The sequence below is a fragment of the Onychomys torridus genome, chromosome 6 (assembly GCF_903995425.1).
Source record: "Onychomys torridus chromosome 6, mOncTor1.1, whole genome shotgun sequence".
Taxonomy (NCBI): domain Eukaryota; kingdom Metazoa; phylum Chordata; class Mammalia; order Rodentia; family Cricetidae; genus Onychomys; species Onychomys torridus.
The window spans coordinates 98,957,009-98,980,709 of NC_050448.1; the positions used below are offsets into that span (position 1 = coordinate 98,957,009).

General features: G+C 41.8%; 1 protein-coding gene and 1 non-coding gene across 3 annotated transcripts in view; one reads left to right on the forward strand and one right to left on the reverse strand.

Moving 5' to 3' along the window:
• Positions 1 to 8,786, forward strand: part of Prss12 (serine protease 12) — a 66,766-nt gene extending 57,980 nt beyond the window's left edge. Inside the window, exons 10-11 of one of the 2 annotated variants that reach the window (XM_036190896.1) lie at positions 6,529 to 6,809; positions 8,095 to 8,786. In XM_036190896.1, coding sequence (XP_036046789.1) covers positions 6,529 to 6,809; positions 8,095 to 8,402 — 589 coding nt within the window. In that variant the 3' untranslated portion in view covers positions 8,403 to 8,786. The remainder of the gene's footprint in view (positions 1 to 6,528; positions 6,810 to 8,094) is intronic. The other variant, XM_036190897.1, reaches the window with a different exon arrangement.
• Positions 8,787 to 10,008: 1,222 nt separating this feature from the next.
• Positions 10,009 to 10,138, reverse strand: LOC118586459. The gene has a single exon (XR_004945344.1). It is a non-coding gene; the product is annotated as a small nucleolar RNA SNORA24 (small nucleolar RNA).
• Between the last annotated feature and the right edge of the window lie 13,563 nt (positions 10,139 to 23,701).

Consider the following 23,701-nt stretch of genomic DNA (forward strand, 5'->3'; position numbering starts at 1 on the left):
TACTCAGCCTTACTTATTTCAGATATAGTGTCTTCATGGGTTTTATGGGTACTTCACTGGAGAACAGACAGAATTCTAGAAACCAACTCCTACCCCTCATAGGTCTCTCATACACTGTCCCATGTCCAAGATGCATGTCTGTGCGTGTGTGATGAGGACAACCGATGCTCATGAATCACTGTTTAAAGGTCTCTCTCCTCCTCCAGCCCTTTTTACTTGCTGTTGCTGGTTCTTTTGTCTCGTCTGGAACTCACTGTGTAGACCACAGGCTTCAAACTCATAGATCTGCCTACCTCTGACTCCCCAGTGCTGGGATTAAAGGGGTGCACCATCATGGCCCCCTTCCACATTTTTTTTTAGTGTTAAAAAACAATGACTTTTGGGATATGGGTACACTACTAGCAATGTAAGTAGAAGCTGAAGTAAATTAATTTTTTAAAATTTTCTTTTGAGACGTTTGTTTTTTAAAAATATTTGCTTTTGCTATTTCTTATTCTAAATCATTACTACAAAGTACTATGAAATGACCTTGTGTCTACAATGGCACAGGAATTACAACTGAGAGAAAAGTTTCTGACTTTTAATTCCTGGTAACTGCCCACGTTGATAACAAACACAATTCTGGAAGAATTAAAGCCTGTGAAACAACACTCTCTCATTTCTGTAAGTACTCCAAATTTAATCTGCACAATATATTATTTTACCTGGTTTTATCTTTTTGACGTTTTGCCTGGAAATACCAGAGCAGCAACAAATGGCAGAGATCACTGCTCTGCACAGAAGGACTCTGTAAATACTTCTATGTAGAAAGACTAATCCCAGAGGCAATGAGAGTTACATTTAAAAATCAGTGTATCAAATGCATTCTCCATGATCTCCTGTATGATAGAGTTCTGAAGAACATGGCCTTTGCTGAGTCCCATAGCACTAACCATACCAAAGCCATTCCTGAATACATATTGCACATATGTCAGGGACAGTGCAAGTCCCCAGTAAGACAAGTAAGGAGTCCCAGACTCCTCTGTAGCAATGGCAAAGTTTATATAGGCAACTTCAGTAAAGGACTTTCTGAGTTTAATCAAGACACCAGAGAAAAAGCAGATTCTAGTGGTAGTGATGTGCACAGGCTGATCTAAGACACCATGATTTTTGAGAGATGACTCCATGTAGAAAATAAACACAAATGTTCTCTACATTTGACCCTAAAACCTAACCTAATTCTTTACTTTTTAATTCTAGTAATTTGTTGTTGTTCGTCTTAAGGATAAAATATCAGAGAAATTGGGATTGGTAATATTACATTTCCTGAGCTGCCTGGTCTCAGATCCTCTCTTGCACAAACTTGTTTGGGAATTTCATTCAGTGTTCATTTGTGGGCAGTTGAGGAATTTCAACAAACAACTCAATGACATGTCGGCCACAACTTATAAAGGTTTGCTTTAGAATTTTTTTATACAACATCTAACAATATAACACAAATTTAGCTAAGCTAGAAAGACTAAAATACATGAAAAAGTTTTTCTTTACATTTTCTGGAGAAGCCTTGAGTCACTCATATCTTTGACATCCAGAAATATACCAGGGCAATGCTTCCTCCCTGAAGTACATGATAACATCCACTAGGAAGACCGGCTGTAGTAGACAGATACTTGATTGCCAAACTAGTCAAGATTTTTATCAGATGCCCTTCAGATCTCAAGCCTAATAGTCAATTTTAGAATAATTGGAGTTTGTGCTGGGAAGATGGCTCAGTCTAATAAAAGATAAAATGCTTGCCTCATGTCTCAGTTAGGGTTTCTGCTGCTGTGAAGAGACACCATGGTCATGATAGCTCTTATAAAGAAAACATTTCATTGGGGCTGGCTTACAGTTCAGAGGTTCAGTCCATTATCATCATGGTGGATATGGTGGAGTACAGGCAGGCATGGTGCTGGAGAGGGAGCTGATTTCTACCTCTTATGAAGGCAACAGAAAGGGAACTAACATACTGGACATGGCTTGAGCATGTATGAGACCTTAAAACTTGCCTCCACAACACACACTTCCTCTAACAAGGCCATACCCACTCCAACAAAGCCACACACATCTCCCAGAAGTGCTGTTCCCTGTGAGCTTATGGGGGCCAACTGCATTCAAACTACCACATCTCAGAAGCATGAGGACCCAAGTTCAAATTCCAAGAACCCATAAAAAGCATGCTTGTATACCAAGGATGGAGAGACCACAGCAAATTCCAGGAGCTGACTAATCAGATCATTGTTAAACAAAGAGTGGGAGGCACCCAAGGAACAAGGCTCAAGGTTGCCCTCTGACAGGATCTTCTTAAACATATCAACAGCATAGGGACTAACCCCAGTATCAAAAGATAGGAGTACACATAAATAACGGAGACAGTCAGCTGAGCCCACAGATTCAGAGAGAATATTTACCAGCTATACTTCAGACAATGAGCTAATATCATACAGATATTATCCCAGAACATACAAGGAATTGCAGAAATTAAATACCAAGTGGGGTAAATGAACTGAACAGTGTTTTTTTTTTTTAAAGATTTATTTATTCATTCATTATGTATACAGTGTTCTGCCTGCACGTGCCTGCAGGCCAGAAGAGGGCACCAGATCTCATTATAGATGGTTGTCAGCCGCCATGTGGTTGCTGGAAATTGAACTCAGGACCTCTGGAAGAACAGCCTGAGCTATCTCTCCAGCCCCTGAACAGTGTTTTTGTTTTTATTTTTGTTTGTTTTTGTTTCCTTGAGACAGAGTTTCTCTGTGTAAACAGTCCTGGGTGGCTGTCCTGGAACTTGAACTTGCTTTGTATACCAGGCTGGCCTTGAACTCCTCCTAAATGCTGGGATTAAAGGCGTGCGCTGCTACTGCCCTGTGAACTGAACGGTTTTTTAAAACAGGAAAAACAAACAAACAAACACTAGCCATCAAGGAATGCAAGACTACGCTGAGGTAACCCCCAACTCTAGTCAGAATGGCTATCACCAACAAACTTGACATATGCTAGAGAGGATGTAAAGAGAAAAGAACCCTTAGCCACTGTTGGTGTGGGTGCAAATTAATACAGACATTGTGGAAATCAGTTTGGAGATTTCTCAAAAAATTAAGTATGGAACATATGTCCCAGCTATTTCATTCCTAGGCATATACCCAGATAACTTCATATCTTACCATAGAGATATTTCCACCCCCATGTTTATTTATTGCTGCTCCATTCCCTACAGCAAAAAATTGGAACCAATCAATCTAGTTATCCATCAATAGATGAATGGATAATGAAAATATGTATATTTATATATAATTTATATATTATAATATATACACACACAAAAATATACACATACAATTCACTCTAATGAAAAATGAAATACAAATTTTCAGGAAAATGGAAAGTGGACTTAGAAGACATAATATTAAGTGAGATCACACAACTCAGCAAAAAAAAAAACCTGCATGGTCTCCCTCATATGCAGAATCTAGCCAATGATATTTGCACATATGTAAACAAATGTGCATGTGGGTGCAGTATAACATGAAGCAAAGAGAACAAGGCTAAACTAGATGAGGAAGGGCTACATGGAGGTGACTCAAGTTATTACACAGGATAGAAAGCTAATTGTTCTTTTAGTCTTAATTGTTTTGGATTTTTATTTTTGATGATGGATAAGTACATAAAGATGTATTTGATACTGAAAGTCCAATTTGAAAAAACTTCATCCATAGCCTCAGAATTGTTATTCAAATAATTGAGATGTATAGACTTCGGGTCTGGTTAATTTTGGTGTGCGATCTATCTCTCTCTCTCTCTTTCTGGTTTTTTTTTTTTTTTTTTTTTTTGAGATAGAGTCTATGTAGTTCTGGCTGTCCTGGAACTAGCTACATAGACCAGGCTGGCCTTGAACTTACAGAGATTCACCTGCCTCTGCCTGCCGAGTGCTGGAATTAAAGGTGTGTGCTACCAACACTGGCCCTAGTGTGTAGTTTTTTTTTAATTTACAATTTAAAAAACAGTCTAGAAAATTTTAAGATAAATTTGTTGTAAAATACAAGTTTTACGCCAGGTGGTGGTGGCACATGCCTTTAATTCCAGCACTCGGGAGGCAGAGTCAGGTGGATCTCTCTGAGTTTGAGGCCAGCCTGGGCTACAAAGTGAGTTCCAGAAAAGGCACAAAACTACACAGAGAAACCCTGTCTCGAAAAACCAAAATATATATTTTACATTTTTAAATGAACCTGCAAAAGCATACTTGGCATAAGAGGGAAAAATTCTCTGAACTTTAAAGATACATGATGATTTAAGTTGAAAATGGGGAGTTGTCAGGAACCTCAGGGATTTATGCAGTTGATGGCTGAATAATTATACAAGATGGTCAGAGCCTTATTTAGGGCAGATAGTAAAGTTTAAACCTCTCCTAACACAGAGTAAATGGGGATTATATTTTAATAAGGCAGTCAGGAGTTAATTCCATCCTCTAGGAGATTTCTACCAGCAAACTACTGAATATAAATGCTTTAAACTCACATTCAAGTGGAGGTCTTGGAAACTGTGGGACTTTCACATTTTGTTAAGGAAAAAAATAAGTAAGAGTTTTTAACATTTTCTCCCTAGCAGTTAGATGCCAGCATGGAATATGCAGACAGTTGATAAAAACCAGGGTTAATGTTAGGCAGGCAAAAAGAAAAGACTGGAAGTTTTGAAAACCTGTGATAGTGAACTAGAACATGGTGGAGCACGCCTGGAATATCAGCACTGTGTAGGCTGAGGCAGGAGGATTGGTGCAAGTCTGGGGCTCAATATAGTGAATTCCCTGCTAGCCTTGCTACAGAGTGAGATCCTCTCTTAAAATAACAATACAAAATAAAATGCTAATCAACTCTGAAAGGTGTTGAAGATGCACTAAGATTATATTCTTTATGTGCAAATGAGAACATATCCACCCCATTAGTATGCAAGCTTGCTTTCATCGTTAGAAAGTGACAAAGTTATATGCACACCAAAGAATTGTTTAAAACAAACTTGACTTACTACCACTAAATGTTTTTATTACTGCATACCTGGGGTCAGGTACAAATAAAAGTTCCAGAAGCCCTGGTTCTTTTTTTTTTTTTTTTTTTTTTTCTTTGAGACAAGGTTTCTCTTTGTAGCTTTGTGCCTTTCCTGGAACTCACAGAGATCCGCCTGGCTCTGCCTCCCGAGTGCTGTGGGACTAAAGGCGTGCGCCACCACCGCCCAGCTAAAGTCTTGGTTTTTGCTGTAAGTAGAAGTTAGGGCCGGTGAACAAGCAGCTGTAACCTTCAATGAGGAGGAAAGTAACCAGGTGAGTAGGCTAGTATATTCTGGGCCTGGAAGTCTCATCTCAGGAGTATCTGTTAACTTCACAATGCAGTTTAAATAGTAAACTAAATAATGATTAAGACTGATAAAGAGTGCAAAAAAGAAAAGTGAATGTTACAGTAATTAAGTATATTGAGAATAGGATGGTTGTGAGGAGAGGTGGGTTGCAATATAAATATTAGGGTGTCTAAGTAGGCTTCGTGGAGGTGACATCCAAGAAGTAACAAAGTACAGTGAGCATGTGCTGACAGTTTGGTTGCACTTGACCCACACGGGGAGTAACTGAGGCCTCTTTCTGGGGATAAGGTGGGTTGGTTGCATTAGCTCAGGGACACAGGTAAGTTAGCCATGCTTATGCCTCCATGCAGCAAGTGAACATGGCACATCAGGATAGAAATTCCGCACTGTGTTCCTACTGGAGCCTTTCCCATTTGGTAAGGGACTGACATCCTGATGCTTTCCTGTTTGGTAAGGGACTGACATCCTGATGCTTTCCCGTTTGGTAAGGGATTGACATCCTGATGCTTTCCCGTTTGGTAAGGGACTGACATCCTGATGCTTTCCCGTTTGGTAAGGGACTGACATCCTGATGCTTTCCCGTTTGGTAAGGGACTGACATCCTGATGCTTTCCCGTTTGGTAAGGGACTGACATCCTGATGCTTTCCTGTTTGGTAAGGGACTGACATCCTGATGCTTTCCCATTTGGTAGGGGACTGACATCCTGATGCTTTCCCATTTGGTAAGGGACTGACATCCTGATGCTTTCCTGTTTGGTAAGGGACTGACATCCTGATGCTTTCCCGTTTGGTAAGGGACTGACATCCTGATGCTTTCCCATTTGGTAAGGGACTGACATCCTGATGCTTTCCCATTTGGTAGGGGACTGACATCCTGATGCTTTCCCATTTGGTAAGGGACTGACATCCTGATGCTTGGTCCTTCCTTATTTTCCACTCCCTCTCCACATTCGCGACTTCCCAGGGAACAGTCTTCTAGACTTAGTGAAGTCAAAGTAAGAGGACAGCACTGGCTTTGGGTGTGGGAGCAGAGAAGTGGAAAGATGGTTTGCAAAAGGACATGATTTGGAATAAGATTCATTTGTTCTGTTTTAACATCCCTAGGTGTCAATCATCAATTTTCATTATCTGAAAAAAGCCTCACATCTGGCTCTTTCTTTTCAGGTATGGTAACAACACGAGGAGCTATGCAGTTCGAGTTGGGGATTACCATACTTTGGTACCAGAGGAGTTTGAAGAAGAAATAGGGGTTCAACAGATTGTGATTCATAGGAACTACCGGCCAGACAGCAGTGACTATGACATTGCCCTGGTTAGATTACAAGGACCAGGGGAGCAATGTGCCAGACTAAGCACCCATGTTTTGCCAGCCTGTTTACCTCTCTGGAGAGAGAGGCCACAGAAAACAGCCTCCAATTGCCACATAACAGGATGGGGAGACACAGGTAATATAAAAAACGAAGACACAAACTAGGAAAACTGGGTGCTCCCTGTCTGGTGTCTACATGTTAGGATGTGCAGCGGTAGGAGCTTAGACAGACTCAAGTTTGATGCTTGAAGTCTGGCAGCTGTGAAATGTACACATGAGCCTAGCTTCACATTCTGAGAGCGTTGGTTCAAATTCCAGTGTTGGCACCAGATGATGGAACTCACCTGCCAGCAGGGTAGAAAGTGTTCTACAACGCGGTCACCCAGGCCAGTGAGAGGGCAGCCAGGGGATTTCAAGACCTCAACCCAAGAATTCAGTCTAGAATCCTATGTAGTTTCGAAAGCTCGCCACAAGATTGTAGTGGGCCCAGTAAAGGGCTTTGGTGTTTGTTCTCTTTGCCAGGAAACCCTCATTAGGCTGACTTTTAAGATTTCCTTAAATTTGGCCAGAAAAGAGCAAAGCTTCTTCAGTGGAGGGAGACTAAAGTAGAAGAAAAACATTGAAATGTCTCCTTCATCCTTTCTGCTCCCAGCCTCAAAGCAGTGGTAGTACTCAGCATGGGTTTTTAGGTGAAGGTAGCAGCTTCAGTTGTATTGCTGTGGAGACAAACTGGTGCCCATCAAGTAGCAGATACTCTACGATAGGCCTTAAAATAGACCAAGGTATCACTAGGATTTGGTGCTCAATTAAAAAATGAGTTATGAAGTAAGAAATCTTAAGTTGGTGGCTTTCTATCAAGAAAATTCACTGATAATCACTCTTGAAAAAAAGTGTCCAGCAAGGGTATTTTTTGTAGGTGTTGGAAATGTGCTTTGTATGTACCAACAAACCTCACTATGGAGCAAGCTAAACTTGCCTGTTTCTTCACAGCATTAACAATCACTGTAAGAAGGCTGCTGTTTCCAACTGTGATTTCTTTCATGGGAGATTATTTGCTTTCCTTTGGATACATCAAATGACCAGGACAGTACATTTGCTAGGATGGCCTAGTTACTCATTTAGTAGACTGAGAACATGGAGGACATAGCAGTTGTACATTTAAGCCGTTCCACAAATAATGGCCTGTCAGGAAGCAGACTGAATACCAGGTGGTATGACTTACACATTTATATGGGAAACTATCCTAACTATCCTTATATACTATCACATCCCTATGTTATACAGCTCCCACCATAGTTACTTAGAAGTATCCCCCATTTTGAAATCCCATCAATGCTGCAGTATTTTAGTATTACTAAATGTTCAGAGTTAACTGGGATTGTTAGCCGAATCTCTAACTCCATTTTCTTTGGTCTGAGCAGGGCGTGCTTACTCAAGAACTCTACAACAAGCACCTGTACCTTTACTCCCCAAGAGGTTTTGCAAAGAGCGTTACAAGGCTCTATTTACTGGGAGAATGCTCTGTGCTGGAAACCTCCAAGAAAACAACCGTGTGGACAGCTGCCAGGGAGACAGCGGAGGACCACTTATGTGTGAAAGGCCTGATGAGACCTGGGTTGTGTATGGGGTGACTTCCTGGGGGTATGGCTGTGGAATCAAAGACACTCCAGGTGTTTATACCAGAGTCCCTGCCTTTGTACCTTGGATAAAAAGCATTACCAGACTGTAATTTATGGAAAGCTCAAGAGTAAAGAAAACTGATGGAAGTACCCAGTCTCTGTATTTGGCAGCAAGCCAGGGAAGACACCACCTGAAGCCTGAGACCTCTTCTCCAGCAGTTTTGGGGTACAGGCACTTTAGTATAATGCTGTTTTATCATCCTTGCCTATTGCAATTTTTTTAAGTTTATAAATTTCACGTAAACTACTTAAAACCAGATCTTACCTACACTAAGTCTGGCAGATCAAGTTTGACAACTTTTCTTCACATATCTCCTTAGCATTTGTTAAATGACTCAAAAGTACCTTAGTATCAAGCAAGCCCTAAGGACGTGTTTTTAGCCATCTATAAGCCACACTTGCCCAGAATGCAGTAGGCAGCTATCAAACCTGAATTTTATTAGCTTTAGGGCTATGGTAGAAGAGTGCCATCTACTGGTACTTCCCAGTAAGCCTACACGTTTGTCACAGTCCATTTTATACATGCCAAGAAAAGGGTATACACCCTAAAATGGGACACACACCAAGTGGCCGATTAACTTACTAACTTAGTAAGGCATGGAGAGCTTACAGTGGTCCATTTCAAATGGGAAAGCAGGCTAAGATGGCTGGTGGGAATCTGGACTCCTAGAATTCTTATGCTGAAGGATCTGTCCTCTATGGTTCCCAAGGCATATTATACTCTTGGACACAAATGTGGTCAGAGCCTTCTCAAATCCCAAACTCATTACAAGGTAAGGTTGTCACCCACTTTGGTATGGCTGTAAATAACCATTAGGTTATCTGTTGTCTCAAAGCATGCCCACTATGGTGCTGTACTCTTCACTTTGGGGATGCTTGAATGCATTTTCTAAAACCCCATCCTCACATGGCACTTGCTTACAGAAAGGCATGGGGAGCAACATTGACTTTCATCTTTCTGTAAATTAAATTACTCTAGAAAGTTTGAGACCGGCAACAGTACAAAGGCACCGCATGAACTAAAATATGACACACAAGAGTTCAGTGCACCTTTGAATAATATGTAGTAATATCAGACTACTCCCTCCTTAGGCATTCTAGTTATTCCAGTAATTTCCTGTGCAAATGTCCCCTGTATCAGAACTCCCAGTGGCCAGAAATAAACAGGACACGCTCTTATTACTCATCAACCAAGCTTTATTTGGTTTATGAAAGACTTTACATGAAATAAAGTTCATGACTGTATTGAAAACAGTGCCGTATTAATATCCACAGTACTCATTTCCAAAATTTAAACGTGAAGATCCCTTGTAAGGTGCCCGGAAAATCTCAACGACTTTTGCTTTAAATACCTGCAAGAAAAGAAAACCAACCATTACAGAATATCTGTGTAGCTCCCTTACAGTCTTGAGGCCCTTTCAGTTTAGCGACTTTCTATACAGTCGGCTATTATGTAAGTACAAGAGCAAACTGCACCTAGCCTCAATAACGGCCTCCTCACCACCCAGAACCCCGCAAATATTCAACAAAACGGAACTTACCTTAACGTGCCTTCCATCACCCAACGGCAATGAATTCCAGTTACCTAAAAACATGTATTTCAATAGTTTAGTAAAGCATGCCCAACTTCCTGGCACCGCGCAGATTCTTAACTTAGAATGTTGCTTGTTCAAGTCAGAATCTGATACCAATTAAATGGTGACAGCTTTGCCAATAACAAGAACATGCTCTTCCATGGCTAGGAAGGGAGACTGCCACAGCCGGCAGGTCCCAAAGATACATGGAGTTCCGCAACCCAGCAGGCTAACTCCCAAGGGCGTCACTCACCATCCGATGCAACAGTGGCGGTCCTCGGCGCGACGCCGCCTAACACCCGATCGGCTTCACATGGCCGTGGCCTGTGCTCGCCCTCACCAGGCTCCTGCGGTGCTAACAGCCAGCGGTGGCCTTGGCCTGTGCTAGCCCTCATCACGATCCTGCGGAGCTAATGACCAGCGGCCTGCATCGCAACGGCCTCGTGTCTCCCGCATCTCGGCCGCTCACAAATGCGGGCCTAACGGTCCCTTCGGCGTGGAAACTACAGGAAAAGACACCGCAAAGAGACCCGCCAGCAGCAAAAGAGACTTCAACCTGCTGCGTGCGTCCTTTTATAGTCCCGGTGACGCTTTCCCGAGAACCTCCGCGCGAGAGGCGTGGCCTAGGTGCCCTTTCCGGACCTCTTTCGTGCCCAGTCTCTGTGATTGGCTTCGGCGTCCGGGATTCGACGGGCGGGTAATGAGGTGGGTCGGTGGAAGGAGGAACACAAATCCCAAACCAGAATTCTCGCGCTGTCTGAAGTCTCGTTGTAGCGCAGAGATCAGTGCGTCCAGGCGGCGTTCTTTACTCGGTCCATCTTCTCGGCCCTGCGGACTCCGACACGTCACTTCCGGTGGCGCAGCTCCCGGCCCCCCCCCCCCCCCCCCCGGAGCTGTCCGCGTTCCCTTTTCCCTCGCCCGGGCTGATGTTACCGCTGCCTCTGGCGCCCCTCTGCTGGCCCTTTGGGTCTGATCTCGTGGGGATTTTCGCGCGACCCAGCGCACCCGAGGGTTCTCGAACACAGAAGTCCTGGCAGCGCGGGCTTCGGTGGCGCGCAGGCCCTCCGGGATGCGGCTCTCACCTCCCGGGTGCAAGTCGGTGGAGTCGCTTTGGCCAAGGCGAGGAAGACATTTCCCTTAGAGGAATGCTCATTTAGCCACACCAGCCTCGCCACCGCCTTCATTCCGGTTTGAGACCGAATAGAGGGTCCCGGGGAACCTGTAGTGATGGACCATTTGAGGCGGCAGTTGCTGTCATGGAGAATGTTGCAAAGCTGTATGGGAGAGCCGCAAAAGCTTCAGGAGGTCGCTCCATGCCTGGAGGGATGGAGTTTTTTAGAGCAGTTCTGTGCTGCAGTCCCAGTGAACAAACCTGGAACGTTTGCATTTGAAGGGCCTAGAGGTGTTCGTAAAGCTCACCGAGTTCACAGAGCCTCCCGTTTTACTTCACACATCATTAATGATCCGAAAGAACTAAACAAGGCTTAACTACCCAAGCACGGTCGAGGGCTTTGCCCAGACACACTTCATCAGACTCTAGACAGAGAGTCTGTGTTAGTTCCCGGAGCTGGGAAGTGTGAGATGAAGGGGCTGGTCTGTAGTCTGCGTCTTCCCATGGGTTTTTCCTCTGTGCCTATCTGCACCTGCTAGGTTTGATAAAGTCCTACTTAGAAAACCCCATTATTAATACGGCAACTTTATAGAGAAGGGATTAAGCTTGCAACATAAGTTTTGGGAGCACTATTTGTTGTAGAACCGTATATTTATGCTAAGACATGTCTTACTGAAGATTTTAAAACTAACATTTCCGTTTTGTTAGATAGCGAGGAAGGGATAAATGAGAGTTTACTTAACTAGAATGTTGATTTGTTTGTAGGAAACGGGGCCTTTAAACCCTGCCTTATGCCACTCCCTTTGTTCTTGCTCTTTTCTTGCCTTGTTAGCCTCCCTGCACCCACATCTCTTATCCGTTGAAATTCAGATTCATTGTTTTGGTCAAGTATTGTTATGAAAATGTCCATCCCTAAAACTGCATTTGATTTTCGACATGTAGTAATATTTGCATTTTCTTTTGGCATCTTTATTATAAACTCATGAAGACCTTAATCGAAGTACTTGGCTGAAAGATTTGGTATAAGTGAGCACTTGGGACCTTGGCCAAATGCTTTGAAGTGTACCATATCTATTTCTGATACTGAAAAGGATTTGTTACTAGAGTTTGGGATGGCACGTCTTTTGGGAGTGCTTATTTATCAGCACAAAGCCCTGGGATCAGTCCCCAGCAAGGCATATATTGGGCTTGGTGGCACTTATCTATAACCCCAGGAGCTTTCAGAGGGTCTTCCTTGGCTACCTAGTAAGTTTATGGACAGTCGAGGGTACAGGAGACCCTAGCTCAAAAACATTATTATTATTTAGTTTAAAACATTATGGGGGCAGGGCTGGAAATGTAGCTTAGAGATGGGAGTGTTTGTTCAGTATGTACATGGCTGTATATACAATCTCCAGCACTACAGGGAAAAATAAAATAAAATAAAAAACAATAACAAACGTCATTTTTCTCCTGGTGGATTTTGATCCCGCTCCCTAATTGTAGCACCAGTTTTATCATGGGTTTTATGACTTGATTTCAAGGTGTAGGGTAAAGACAGGGGGATGTCCTAGTTTGGTTTTTGTGTTGTGATAAAACATCATGACCAAATGCAGTTTGGAGAGGAAAGTGTTTACTTGGCTTCCAGGTTATAGTCTATCATCAAAGCCAAGGCAGGAACTCCAGGCAGGAACCTGAAGACAGGAATGGAAGCAGAAACTGTGGAGGAATGCTGCTTATTGGCTTGCTCTTCTTGGCTTATTCAGCTTACTTTCTTATATAACTGGAGGACTAACCTGCCCAGGAGTGGCATTGCCCACACTGGTCTGGACCCTCCCCATCAATCATCAATCAAGAAAATGCCTCACAGACAAGCCCACAGGCCAATACCTTGGAGGAATTATTTCAAACCAGGTTCCCCCTTTTCAGATGCCCTAGCTTGTGTCAAGTTGACAAAAATAAACAGCACAGAGGAGAAGGTATACAATAATGGTGCAGGGAAGTAATAGACATTGCCCATTCTGGGTAATACAAATGTATGAGTGATAAATCGTGATGATAGAGTGCGTTCTGATATAATAGGGTAAAAAAAAAAGTCTATTGCTCTCTGGTCTCAAGTCCACACTGTATTCTGACCATGGGGGTGGGGCAGGGGGGAGACAAAACTGTGCTTATCTAATTAATTTAGGTAATTAGATAAAATCAACACTGTGCCATTTTTTTTTGGCAAATTTTGTGTAAGTCTAAAACTTCAGAAATGAAGTTCAGCACAAAAGCAGCCATGCTTTTATAGCCAATCATATCTCTTTTAAACAAGTGCTACTTTAGTGATGGTCCATCTCTACTATGGATTTGAGACAGATAACATTTCTAATCAGTAGAGATTTGAGTTTAAATTCAGTGAATTCCATCACTACCACGCCAAGGCCTTGAGTCTTAGGATACACTTGAGAGAATGTGGAAGTAGAATTGGAAATTACTTGTCATGAAAGTTTATTTCATTTACCAAGGATAAAATGAAAGGGGGAGAAGCAAACTTACTAGGCATATTTCCCTTCTGCATGTGAATGAACTGAATGTTTCACTGTAGAGTACTCATTCTTCAGCTCAACTCCTTCTATAAGCCTCTTTCCCATTTTGATTTTAGTGAGGGAACTAGTAATAACCAGAAAACCATAATTAGCATTCATTTACCCACCTCTTAAATGAAGACTGACTTCCACAGGAGAAACCATAGTCAGTAAATAGCCTGAAGCTTGTTTTTTCATTTTTACCTAACTTCAATTTTTACTTAATTTTGTTTTACTTAATTTCAGTAGTGTTCATTCATAGGAATGCACCTAAGCATTCAGTTATTTGTGATTTCACAATGTGATCCTACTGCAAAGAAGACTGTTTTTGCTTTAATGTAGCGTGATAAGAGTTCTTCCCAGTCTGTAAGTGTGTGTGTGTGTGTGTGTGTGTATCAGTTCAAAAAGCCTTGTTTGTTAAATATTTACTAGACTCAAGCAAATCTTTGTTCTGCAGACAAACCCTTATTTGAATAGACATTTCTTGAACACTAATACAAAGGCTAATAAGTGCATGGGAAAATGCTCAGTGTCACCAACTATCAGGGAAATTCAACTTAAAACCAGTTAGGATGACTGTTTTAAAAAAGAGAAAGCAATAGCCAATCTGGAGAGCTGGAGAGGAAGGAAACCTTAGGGACCCCGTGTGTCTGGGACGTTCACTTGGTGCAACTGTTATGGAAAATGCTGCACCATTTCCCTATCAAGAAAGAATTTGAAATGTGTACGGCATTCTGGGAAAGGTCTGGGCTGAAGAAACCAATCAGATAATAGAAATAGAAAGAGGGAGGAGGGACTGAGCATTCCTCACAATCTAATAGAAAAAAATTACAGAGACTTAAAGAGGTAGGCTCGGGTCATGAGATCCTGAAAAAATCTAAGTATTCAAAGAAGGAAGCAGTCCTGTTAGTGATACAGGCAAAGTGATGGCTGAAAAGTGAGCCCAGGCTATTTGGGGGGGTCTTTTAAACAACAGTTGCAGGGAGAATAATTTGGAAAATTCTGAGAAGTTAAACAGTGAGATGAAGAGCATGGAGTTGGAGAGAAATGAAGGCGTTCTAAGTGGGGACATGATGGGATGGAAACAGATAACACTGGAGAGCATGGGCGAACTGGAGCTAGTGCACAAAAGCCAGAGCAGGCTAAGGCAGCGGTTCTCAACCTGTGGGTCACGGCACCTGGGGTAGCATATCAGGTATTACATCATTTGTGGTTCATAACAGTAGCAAAATTACAGTGATGAAGTAGCAACAGAATAATTTTATGGTTGGGGTCACCACAACATGAACTGTATTAAAGGGGTGTAGCATTAGGAAGGCTGAGAACCACTGGCCTAAGAACTGTATGGAAACACAGGTGGGAATGGATGGTGGTTGGCTATTGGAAGTAATGATGTAAACTTTTGACTGTACTTTTCCCTCGATTTGAAGTGTTTTTGTTTTGTTTTGTTTTCCAGGACAATGCAAAGGAATGCCATCAACTTCTAATTAGGACAAGGGAGACTTGGAAATTTGGAGGGAAAGGACAGTATAATTAGAAGATAATGTCACTGGACTTAGAAATGTAGCAGAATTCTTAGATTCAGTGGGAGTTTATTGGAATTCTTGGAATGAATTTGAGTTCAAATCTAGCCTGATTTTCTCCAGAGCATATTCAGCTGTTTAGGTTCAAGAGTGCAGCTCACAGGGGTTCAGTAAGGGAGAGACAGGGTGGATTCTTGCAAGGGAAGAGCTATATTGATTTCATATGAAATTTAAGGGATGAACGAGAGAGTAGCATCAACAGAACTGGAGGTGACAATGTGTCAGAAAATTTTAGACTTGTAGTACCTGAGTAAGCGTTTGGCGTCAGGAAACACTCAGCATGTTTACTACAACATCAACAAGCAGCTTACTGCATCTTTTATGGTCTCTCCAGAATAACTAAAATTGCTTAGTGTTCTCATAGGAAATTAGCTGTGTCACTTTAAGAATGAGCTTGCTTGTAGGACTTTGCATACATATCAGTGAGATAGGATGCTATACACATGCGCAACTAAATGCCTAATGTCTCAAAAGCTTGGCTTTTTTCCTCTCTGCCATTTCCAAATGACTTATGAGGCTTTCTCTTTCACTCTTCTTTTTGGCTACATTCATGCATGCAAAAATTATTTAGGTAACCTTTAGTACAGCATATTAAATGAAAGATAGTTTTGGAATGTTTGTTATCCTTCATCTGTAAACTACTTAATGCTTTCCATATCAGGTATATTAGAATCATTTTGGGAATTTAATGGTCACTTGTTAAATTCTGCTGCTTGTCTTTGTCACAATGTACATCATAGATGCTTCATGGGGTGAGACATTTGCTCTACTAACCCATCCCAATGTAAAGCAATGAGATGAACTGATGTTTACTTAAAACGTGATGAAATGAGGGGGTTGGGGATTTAGCTCAGTGGGTTTGGTCCTCACCTCAAAAAAACCAAACAAACAAAAACAAAAAAGCAAAAAAACGTGCTGAAATGAAACATCCAATTTATATGGCCACTAGGTGGTGGTATTATCCCACTAGTTAGTCATATGTTTAAACCCCTTGAAAACTTGAATTAAATACAATCATTCATTATTGTGCATGGATTTATTAGTGTAATTTATTGTGAATAATTATGTGAAAGTGCCATCATTCCTAATGGCTCCATAGTCTGCCCATGGACTCTGTTTTATCTAATGAGTGAGTTTTGAAAATGGTGAGTTTTGAAAATCTTGATTTTATTAGAAAGCAATAATTTCATAGCATATCCTACAAATAAAACTAAAATACAACAATGTCTTTTGTAAGATTTGAATTATGTGTATGTGTGTGTTTGTAGGTGGGTCTGTGTCTATGAGTGCAAAACCCTGAAGGGAGCCTCAGTTTCTCTAGAGCTAGAGTTACAGGCAGCTGTGAACTTCCTGAACAGGATATTGGGAACCAAACTCAGGTCCTCTGCAAGAGCAGCAAGGTCTCTTAAGTACTTTGTATTAGAATGGCTTATGGGCTGTAGTCCAGCTAGGCCAGCAATGGCTGTCTACCCCCGGAATGTCCATGAATTCAGTAGTTCAGTCCACTGGGTTGGATGTCTCAGTTCATCTTCAGTATATGCTGTAATTCCAGAGAAGTTGGCTCTGATGCCAGTGAAGGAATGGACTTGTTAGGGACAGGGAGAGCAGGCAGGCAAAGAGAAAGCAAGCTTCCTTCTTCCCTGTCCTCTGTATAGGTGCCAGCAGAAGGGGTGACTCAGATGAAAGGTGGACCTTCTCACCTCAAAGATCTGGATTAGAAGTATGCCTTCCTGCTTCAAAGGATTTAATTAAGAAAAAAAAAATCCCTCACAGATGTGCCCAGCCAGAATTTTAGCTAATTCCAGATGTAGTCCAATTGACAACCAAGACTAGCCTTACACACATTCAATTGACAAGCAGTGGTTTAATTCATCTGCTACTGCCTGAAGTATTTAATGCACTGTTCATGTGGAGTGTGGTGTTTCTGTCTGATCCACCAGAGGGCAAAGAGGCATCCTGTCCATCTTAGCCCATCAGTGCTGTTTGCATGTTGCAAGCACACGTGTTCAAATGAGAAAGTCAGGATGACAGACCTGACAGAAACCCGCACATCACCAGCCAAAGGCAAGGAGACTGTACTGCAGCATAATTGACAGCTCTTGACCTCGGCCAAATCTTTCCGGTGTCTCTGCCAAAATTTTACCCTCCCACCAAGGGAATGCATTTCTTTTAGATTTTATAATGAAAGTAATTTCACAGAAAATGCCAAACTTGGCCCTGATTCCTGTTTCCCAATATTTATAATTAGAACAGATGATCGCTGTTTGGAATTAGAAAATTAGATTTCGTTTTCATTTTGGTCAGAAACCAAGGATTATACTGATTAATTTCTGTTTTATTTCTTAAATTGATCCTAGAAAATCTTTTTTTGTTCCCCTCTTAAATCAAATGTGGTCTCCTGTACCCCAGAGTAACTCACACTTGCCAGGTAACCGAGGCTGACCTTCAACTTTTGAAGTTCTGTTTCTTCTTCTTCTCCCAGTCCTGGGGTAACAGTCATGTGCCTACCTGCTGTTTATGTCATATTAGGGATCGAACCCAGGCCTTTATTCATCTTAGGTAAGCACTGTACTAGTGGAGCTACATCCTGAGTCCCTAGAAAATCTTAATATACCCTTATTTTTTAAAGAAAAAGACCTCATCTATTTTCCCTTCCCAGGGTGGTTCATGTGTCCCTCTTTGGATCTTCCTTGTTAGCTAGCTTCTCTGGAGTTGTGAGTTGCAGTCTGGTTATCCTTTGCTTTATTTCTAGTATCCACTATGTTTGTCCCTCTGAGTCTGGGTTACCTCACTCAGGATGATATTTTCTAGTTCCATCCATTTGCCTGCAAATTTCATGATGTTATTGTTTTTCTCTGCTGAGGAGGCCTTGCCTTCTTTTGGGGGGGGAGCAGAGGGTGGGTTGTGGGGAGAGGCTAGGGGGAATGAGGAGGGAAGAGGGGGATCTTTGATGGGTCTGTTAAATGAATGAAAAATTTTTCTTAATAAAAAAAATTACTAGTAACTGGAAATAGGACATAGTGACCCAGAAAATGTAACTTGGCAATAAATGCTGTTTTTTTTGGGGGAAAAAAAGACTGGATAATGTGTGAGAATTCTTCAAGTATGTGAGTTTTAGGGTTTTTTTTTTTTTTTGTCTCCAAAAATTTATAGAAAACCAAATAGATTTAGAACCAATATTGGAAATAATGTATGTATTTTTGTGTTTCTCTACTTTAAAACCTTTATGTGTATGCTAATTTATGTAAACAAGTAGTAAAGAATAGAGTTCAGGAAAACCCTGGAATCCAGGACTTAAATTCGATAAAAATAAGTAAGAATGAAAAAAAAAAAAAAACCAAAAAAACCCCCTGTAATTCTTGTAGGCACTAACCAAAACAGAGCTCTATAGGAAAACAGATGCATGAATGGAAAGGTCCTGCCCATAATGGTCACCCCTCATGGATGTCACATAGATTGCAGCCAATTCTTGCTGAGTCCATTTGTGTTCACAAACTCATCTAATCCTTATAAGAATGATATGAGGGCTGGAGAGATGGCTTAGCAATTAAGAGAGTTCTTGTTGCTCAGTCATGAGGACCAGAGTTAAATTCCAGTACTTGCATAACAAGCCACGCATCCTGTAACTGTCTCGAAGAGATTCAATGCCCTCTAGAGGACTTGTTGAATATATGGATGAGCATACCCTCATACAAACACACACAAATAAGATAAAGTATAAAAAAAGAATTGCATGAAAGATGCAAAATCATTGTCTTCATTTTACAGAGGACTAGGTTGAAGCATTGATCAAAAGTGAGACTAGAATGTAGTTGGCCTGGCTAATAGCCCACACTCCTCATTGACGCCATGTGTAAAGGCAGAAAGATGCTCAGCACGTGATAAACTAGCACTCACATGCTTAACTTTGTTTTGTTACTTTGAACCTTGGAAAGTTATCTTTCATTTTCAAGCCCCCTCTTTTTGTTTATAGAAGGGAACAGGCAGAACTTTGTGATTTTTTTTTAAAGAAATGTGTGGTAAATAGTATTACTGGAAAGGCAGGAATGTTTTTGGTCTTATACTTTGTTTTGATCATTTTATTATGAGTTATTTTATTTAAAGGGTGTGAAACTTCAAACAGCAGCTGACAAGAACCCCCAGCCTGATTCCTCATCACCACATTGAAGGTTTTGTTAACTTAAGCAGTTCCCAATGAGGTGGGTGTCAGAAGATCCTTCAGAGTTCTCAATGCAGCTTGACATCCTGTACATAAAATTAAGAGCACAAGATCCCCATGTCAAGTCTTCGCTGTAAGTCCCTAAGTAACCCTTTATGCTGCAGTCATGTGCCATCCCCAGGAACCCTCACAATTCTTTATAGGCCCTAGAATCTGGATGCTGCCAATACCCATTTTCTAGTGAGTCACTAGGCACTGGTGATTGTGCTGGAATTGAAAGCCTAGGAAAAGAATTTGTTCTCTGTAGATTTGCGATTTAGAACAGGCCACCATGATAGTGTTGACTGTCAACTTCATGGGATCTAAAATGGCCCTAGAGGCAAACCTTTGGATATGCTTGTAAGGGACTTTCTAGACTATTTTGATTGAGGAGGGAAAGCCTATTTTGGCTGAGGTGCGGACCATACTGTGGACTGGGATCTCAGACTGAACAGAAAGGGGGAAGTGACCCACCAGCAGCCTTCATCTCTCTGCTTCCTGACTGTAGGTGCAATGTGACCAGCTGCCTCATGTGCTTGTTGCCCTGCTCTCCCCACCTCAAGGGGCTTTGTTCCTTAAGTTCACTTTGTCAGGCATGTTGCTACAGTAAGGAGAAAGGTCATTAATCCAGCATCTTATCCATGCAGTCAGTGCAGTGGCTAATGGATTGATTGGCGTCTCCTAGGCACAGCTTGTAGGTCAGACTGGAAATCACTGTCATTTGCTTACTGACTGCATCAGCCGTCCCTGATTAAGTGGAACATTTTCAAGTGTGCAGCCAATCCCTCTCCAAAGACCACAGGGGAGCTTTTGAATACATGTAGGAACACACCCTTAGTGTTAAAGTGCTTTCTGATGTAGGGTCATTTTAAGCCAAAAAGTAACTGTGACTGCCCATCAGGAGGAATGCAAAAGCCTTTCGTATGAAGGACAGTGAAGCATTTTCACTGTGCTGCTTATTTAAAAAAATGCAAGGATTTGGCGTTGTAGGGGAGATTGTCATGGGCAATTTTACTAATAGCTTGTAGGCATTGAACAAAATTATATTCCTTAGATCTGGGACTTAAAAAAAAAAGCACTGGCAGACCAGGAACATTTTTAAGGAGACAGGCATTGGCTGAATCAAATTGCTTTCTAGAAAAGTGTGAAGCATGATTTGGATTTGCTCATGTGCCTCCAACCTCCAAAAGTATTGCTTTGCTTAAGGGAGAGTTGATGTACTTTGTTTTAAAATACTTTAACAGGCACAGTGTTTCAGCTCTTCCTGGAGTCCCCTAGCCCATACATGTGAGTTGACAGTTTGGTGGTTTCAGGGTTCATAGCTGCAGATGAAGGGTCTGCTTGGGTGAAACTTATACCTGCATATTCTTTTCTCAGGGAAGAACAGTATGTAGCAAATCTTTCCCTAGTAATGGAACATTCAGTACAAACAGAAGCTGAGCTTCAGGTGGGCATTGTCCAGTGGCTGTTAGAAAGCCAGCCCGGGGGCTTTGTTGATCTCCTCTAACAGGCACAGTTCATAAGGGACTTTCATCATTAAAACTGGCTTTGTAGCTCCAGTGTCAGCAGGAACGCTCAAGGGCATGTTCCCCACTGTTGGCCACACCCACAGCTCTTATGGGAAAAATGATTGGAGATGAAAGGGTTATGGAGTCCCTGGGCATCCTTGGTCCTCTGCAGAGTCATCATTAACTAAGACCATCTGGTACCTTTGTTGTTTGTCAAGCCAATTTTTTTAAAAATAAAGATTTATTTGTTAATTGCATGTATATGCACCACATCCTGCATGCCTTGGTCCTGGAAACCTGCCTGGGTGATGAGGGAATGAACACACACACACACACACACACACACACACACACACACACACAATGGTTGTGTTCACTCTGATGGAGCAGCACCAACTATACACAACCAAGTTTCTTATGTAGAGCATGAGAAGGATGGGTTAGCTAGTTCTGGTAGGAGGTCTTTGTAGAGGAGGAGTCTCAGGTTTTAGTCATTTGGGAAGAGGAAACATAGTTGCTACTTTTTGCACACACTGGTCAATTAGTCATAAATGCTTGTACTCAGGCCAGAGGACGGTTTTGCCATGTCCCTGATCCTCACCTGGAGGAAGACTTTGCAAATCACCATGGGTCTGTGCCATTCATTGGTCCTTGTCAATAATACATATTCACTTAGGGTTTCCTTGCCCCCTCCCAAATATGTGTATGTGTATGTCTGTGTATGTATGTACACAAGAGTGCTGGTACCCCTGGAGGTCAAGCTCCAACTCCAGTAGTGACCTTCCCAATGTGGGTGCTAGGAACCAAATGAGGGTCTTTTGTAAGAGCATCAAGTGTTCTAAACTGCTGAGCTATCTCTGAGACCACATCAAGTCAGCTATTTTGAGAGTTTGGGGCCAATCTTTTCCACAGCCTATTCTCACTCACTACAATCAAGGACCTCTGCCCTACAGATAGGGTCTGGATTCTATATTTCCACTTTGGGTATTTTGGAGAAAGATGGTGGGTTGCCCAGCCTTTTAATGTCCACCAATTGAGAATCATTCATGCCCACAGCCTCAGTTCTGTGTAGCTCTCAATGTCTGGTGCACGTTGTCCTTCAGTACTGCCCTGCAGAAGTAGAAGCAAGGCAGTGATGAACAAGGACCCTACTTGATCAGGACTAATTAATTAGGCATATCTCTTGTCTTCACCTTACTTGCTCTCCAATCATGTTCTCTACTCAAACCTAAACCTCATGTCACTACCCTAAAGATGAACTTGGATGTCACTGAACACCTTTACCAGTCCCATTTGACAGTGTGGCCACATTAAATAAATCTCTACAACTCACCATTCCTACAGTCTCTTCAATTGATATATTGGGATGGGTGGCTGAGTTGACACTACGGTACCCATCTTTCTATGGAGCCCATCTTTCACTTTAAAATCTCTAGTAACAGTAAAAACTTGAAGGAAAGTAGAATTTAGGGTCAGAATGTCATTTACCAAGTAGAGGGGAAAAAAAGATGAATCTTCTCTGGTCCAACTCTGTAAACCATGCATACTGCTTAAGAACAAAGTCAGCTTGCTATTTAGTTGTTGATTGAAAAGAACATTTGGCCCAGAAATACAAAGAGCAGTCATTTCCTTTATTTAATGCATTCTCTCATAACCAAGAGGTTTCATGTTGAGAATTTCATGTAAAACCTACCATGAAGTCAGTGTGCTTTGAAAATTCCTCTAATTCCTCAATTTAGTCTTCTGTAGTATGAAATGTGGGGACATGTTCTTCTCAACAATCTCAGGGACTTTAAACCAGTGTGAATTTCTATTAGTCAAATCTGCTTTACTTCCTTCAAAGGGCTTGTCAGGTAAATTATGATGGCTCATATTACTGGTCATCTTGGTTGGGGCAAGGGATACACAGATGGCTGGCTAGCTGTTGTTCTGAGTGTGGCTGGAAGGGTGAATGCTGAGATCAGTGTTAATATCAGTAAGTTGAAAAAGTCCAACCCATGTGGAGGAAGGTTGGATCACCTCTGCCTCAGTACTTAGGCTGGAAGCCGGTCAGTTCTGGATGCTCGACATCCAATGAGACTGGAATCTTACATCACATCCAGGCTGCCTTTCAAGGCTTGAATGAATGTATTTTTTTTTTTTTTGAGCTTTTCTGTGCAGTGTGTGTGTGTGTGTGTGTGTGTGTGTGTGTGTACATGCCTTTGTATGTATGAGTGTAAGTGTGTGGAGGCCAGAGGTAAATAATGGCTGTCTTCCTCAGTAGCACTCTACATTATTTTTTGAGACAAGATCTCCCACTGAACTTGCAGCACATTAATTTTTCTAGACTGGTTCGTCAATGCGCTTCATGGATCCTCTTACCTCTGCCTCCTCCAGCACTAGGGTTACAAAGAACACTGCCATCCCTCCCTTTTATGTGGGTGCTGGAGGTTGAACTCAGGACCTCAGGCTTGCATGGCAGGTGCTTACTGAATAATTTTCTCATCCTTCCTTCTGTAGCCTTTATATAAAATTATAAAAGTAAATGCATATGTGTAACTATTATCTATCTATCTATCTATCTATCTATCTATCTATCTATCTATCTATTATCTATTATTAGTACAAACAACAAAACAGAACAACCCACAATTCTTACCTAAAAGGGGGTAAGAGATCATTTAGTCTGAAGCCACATATGAGTGAACATAGCCTGGGAATACAGACTGAGGTTACTCCAAATTCCATGCTCCACTCTGGTACCAGAACAAAGAAAGTCAGAAATCAAGGCACTTTTCAAATTCACTGGTGGAAACATTAAGTAGGTGGTTACAGGAACAGAGAAAT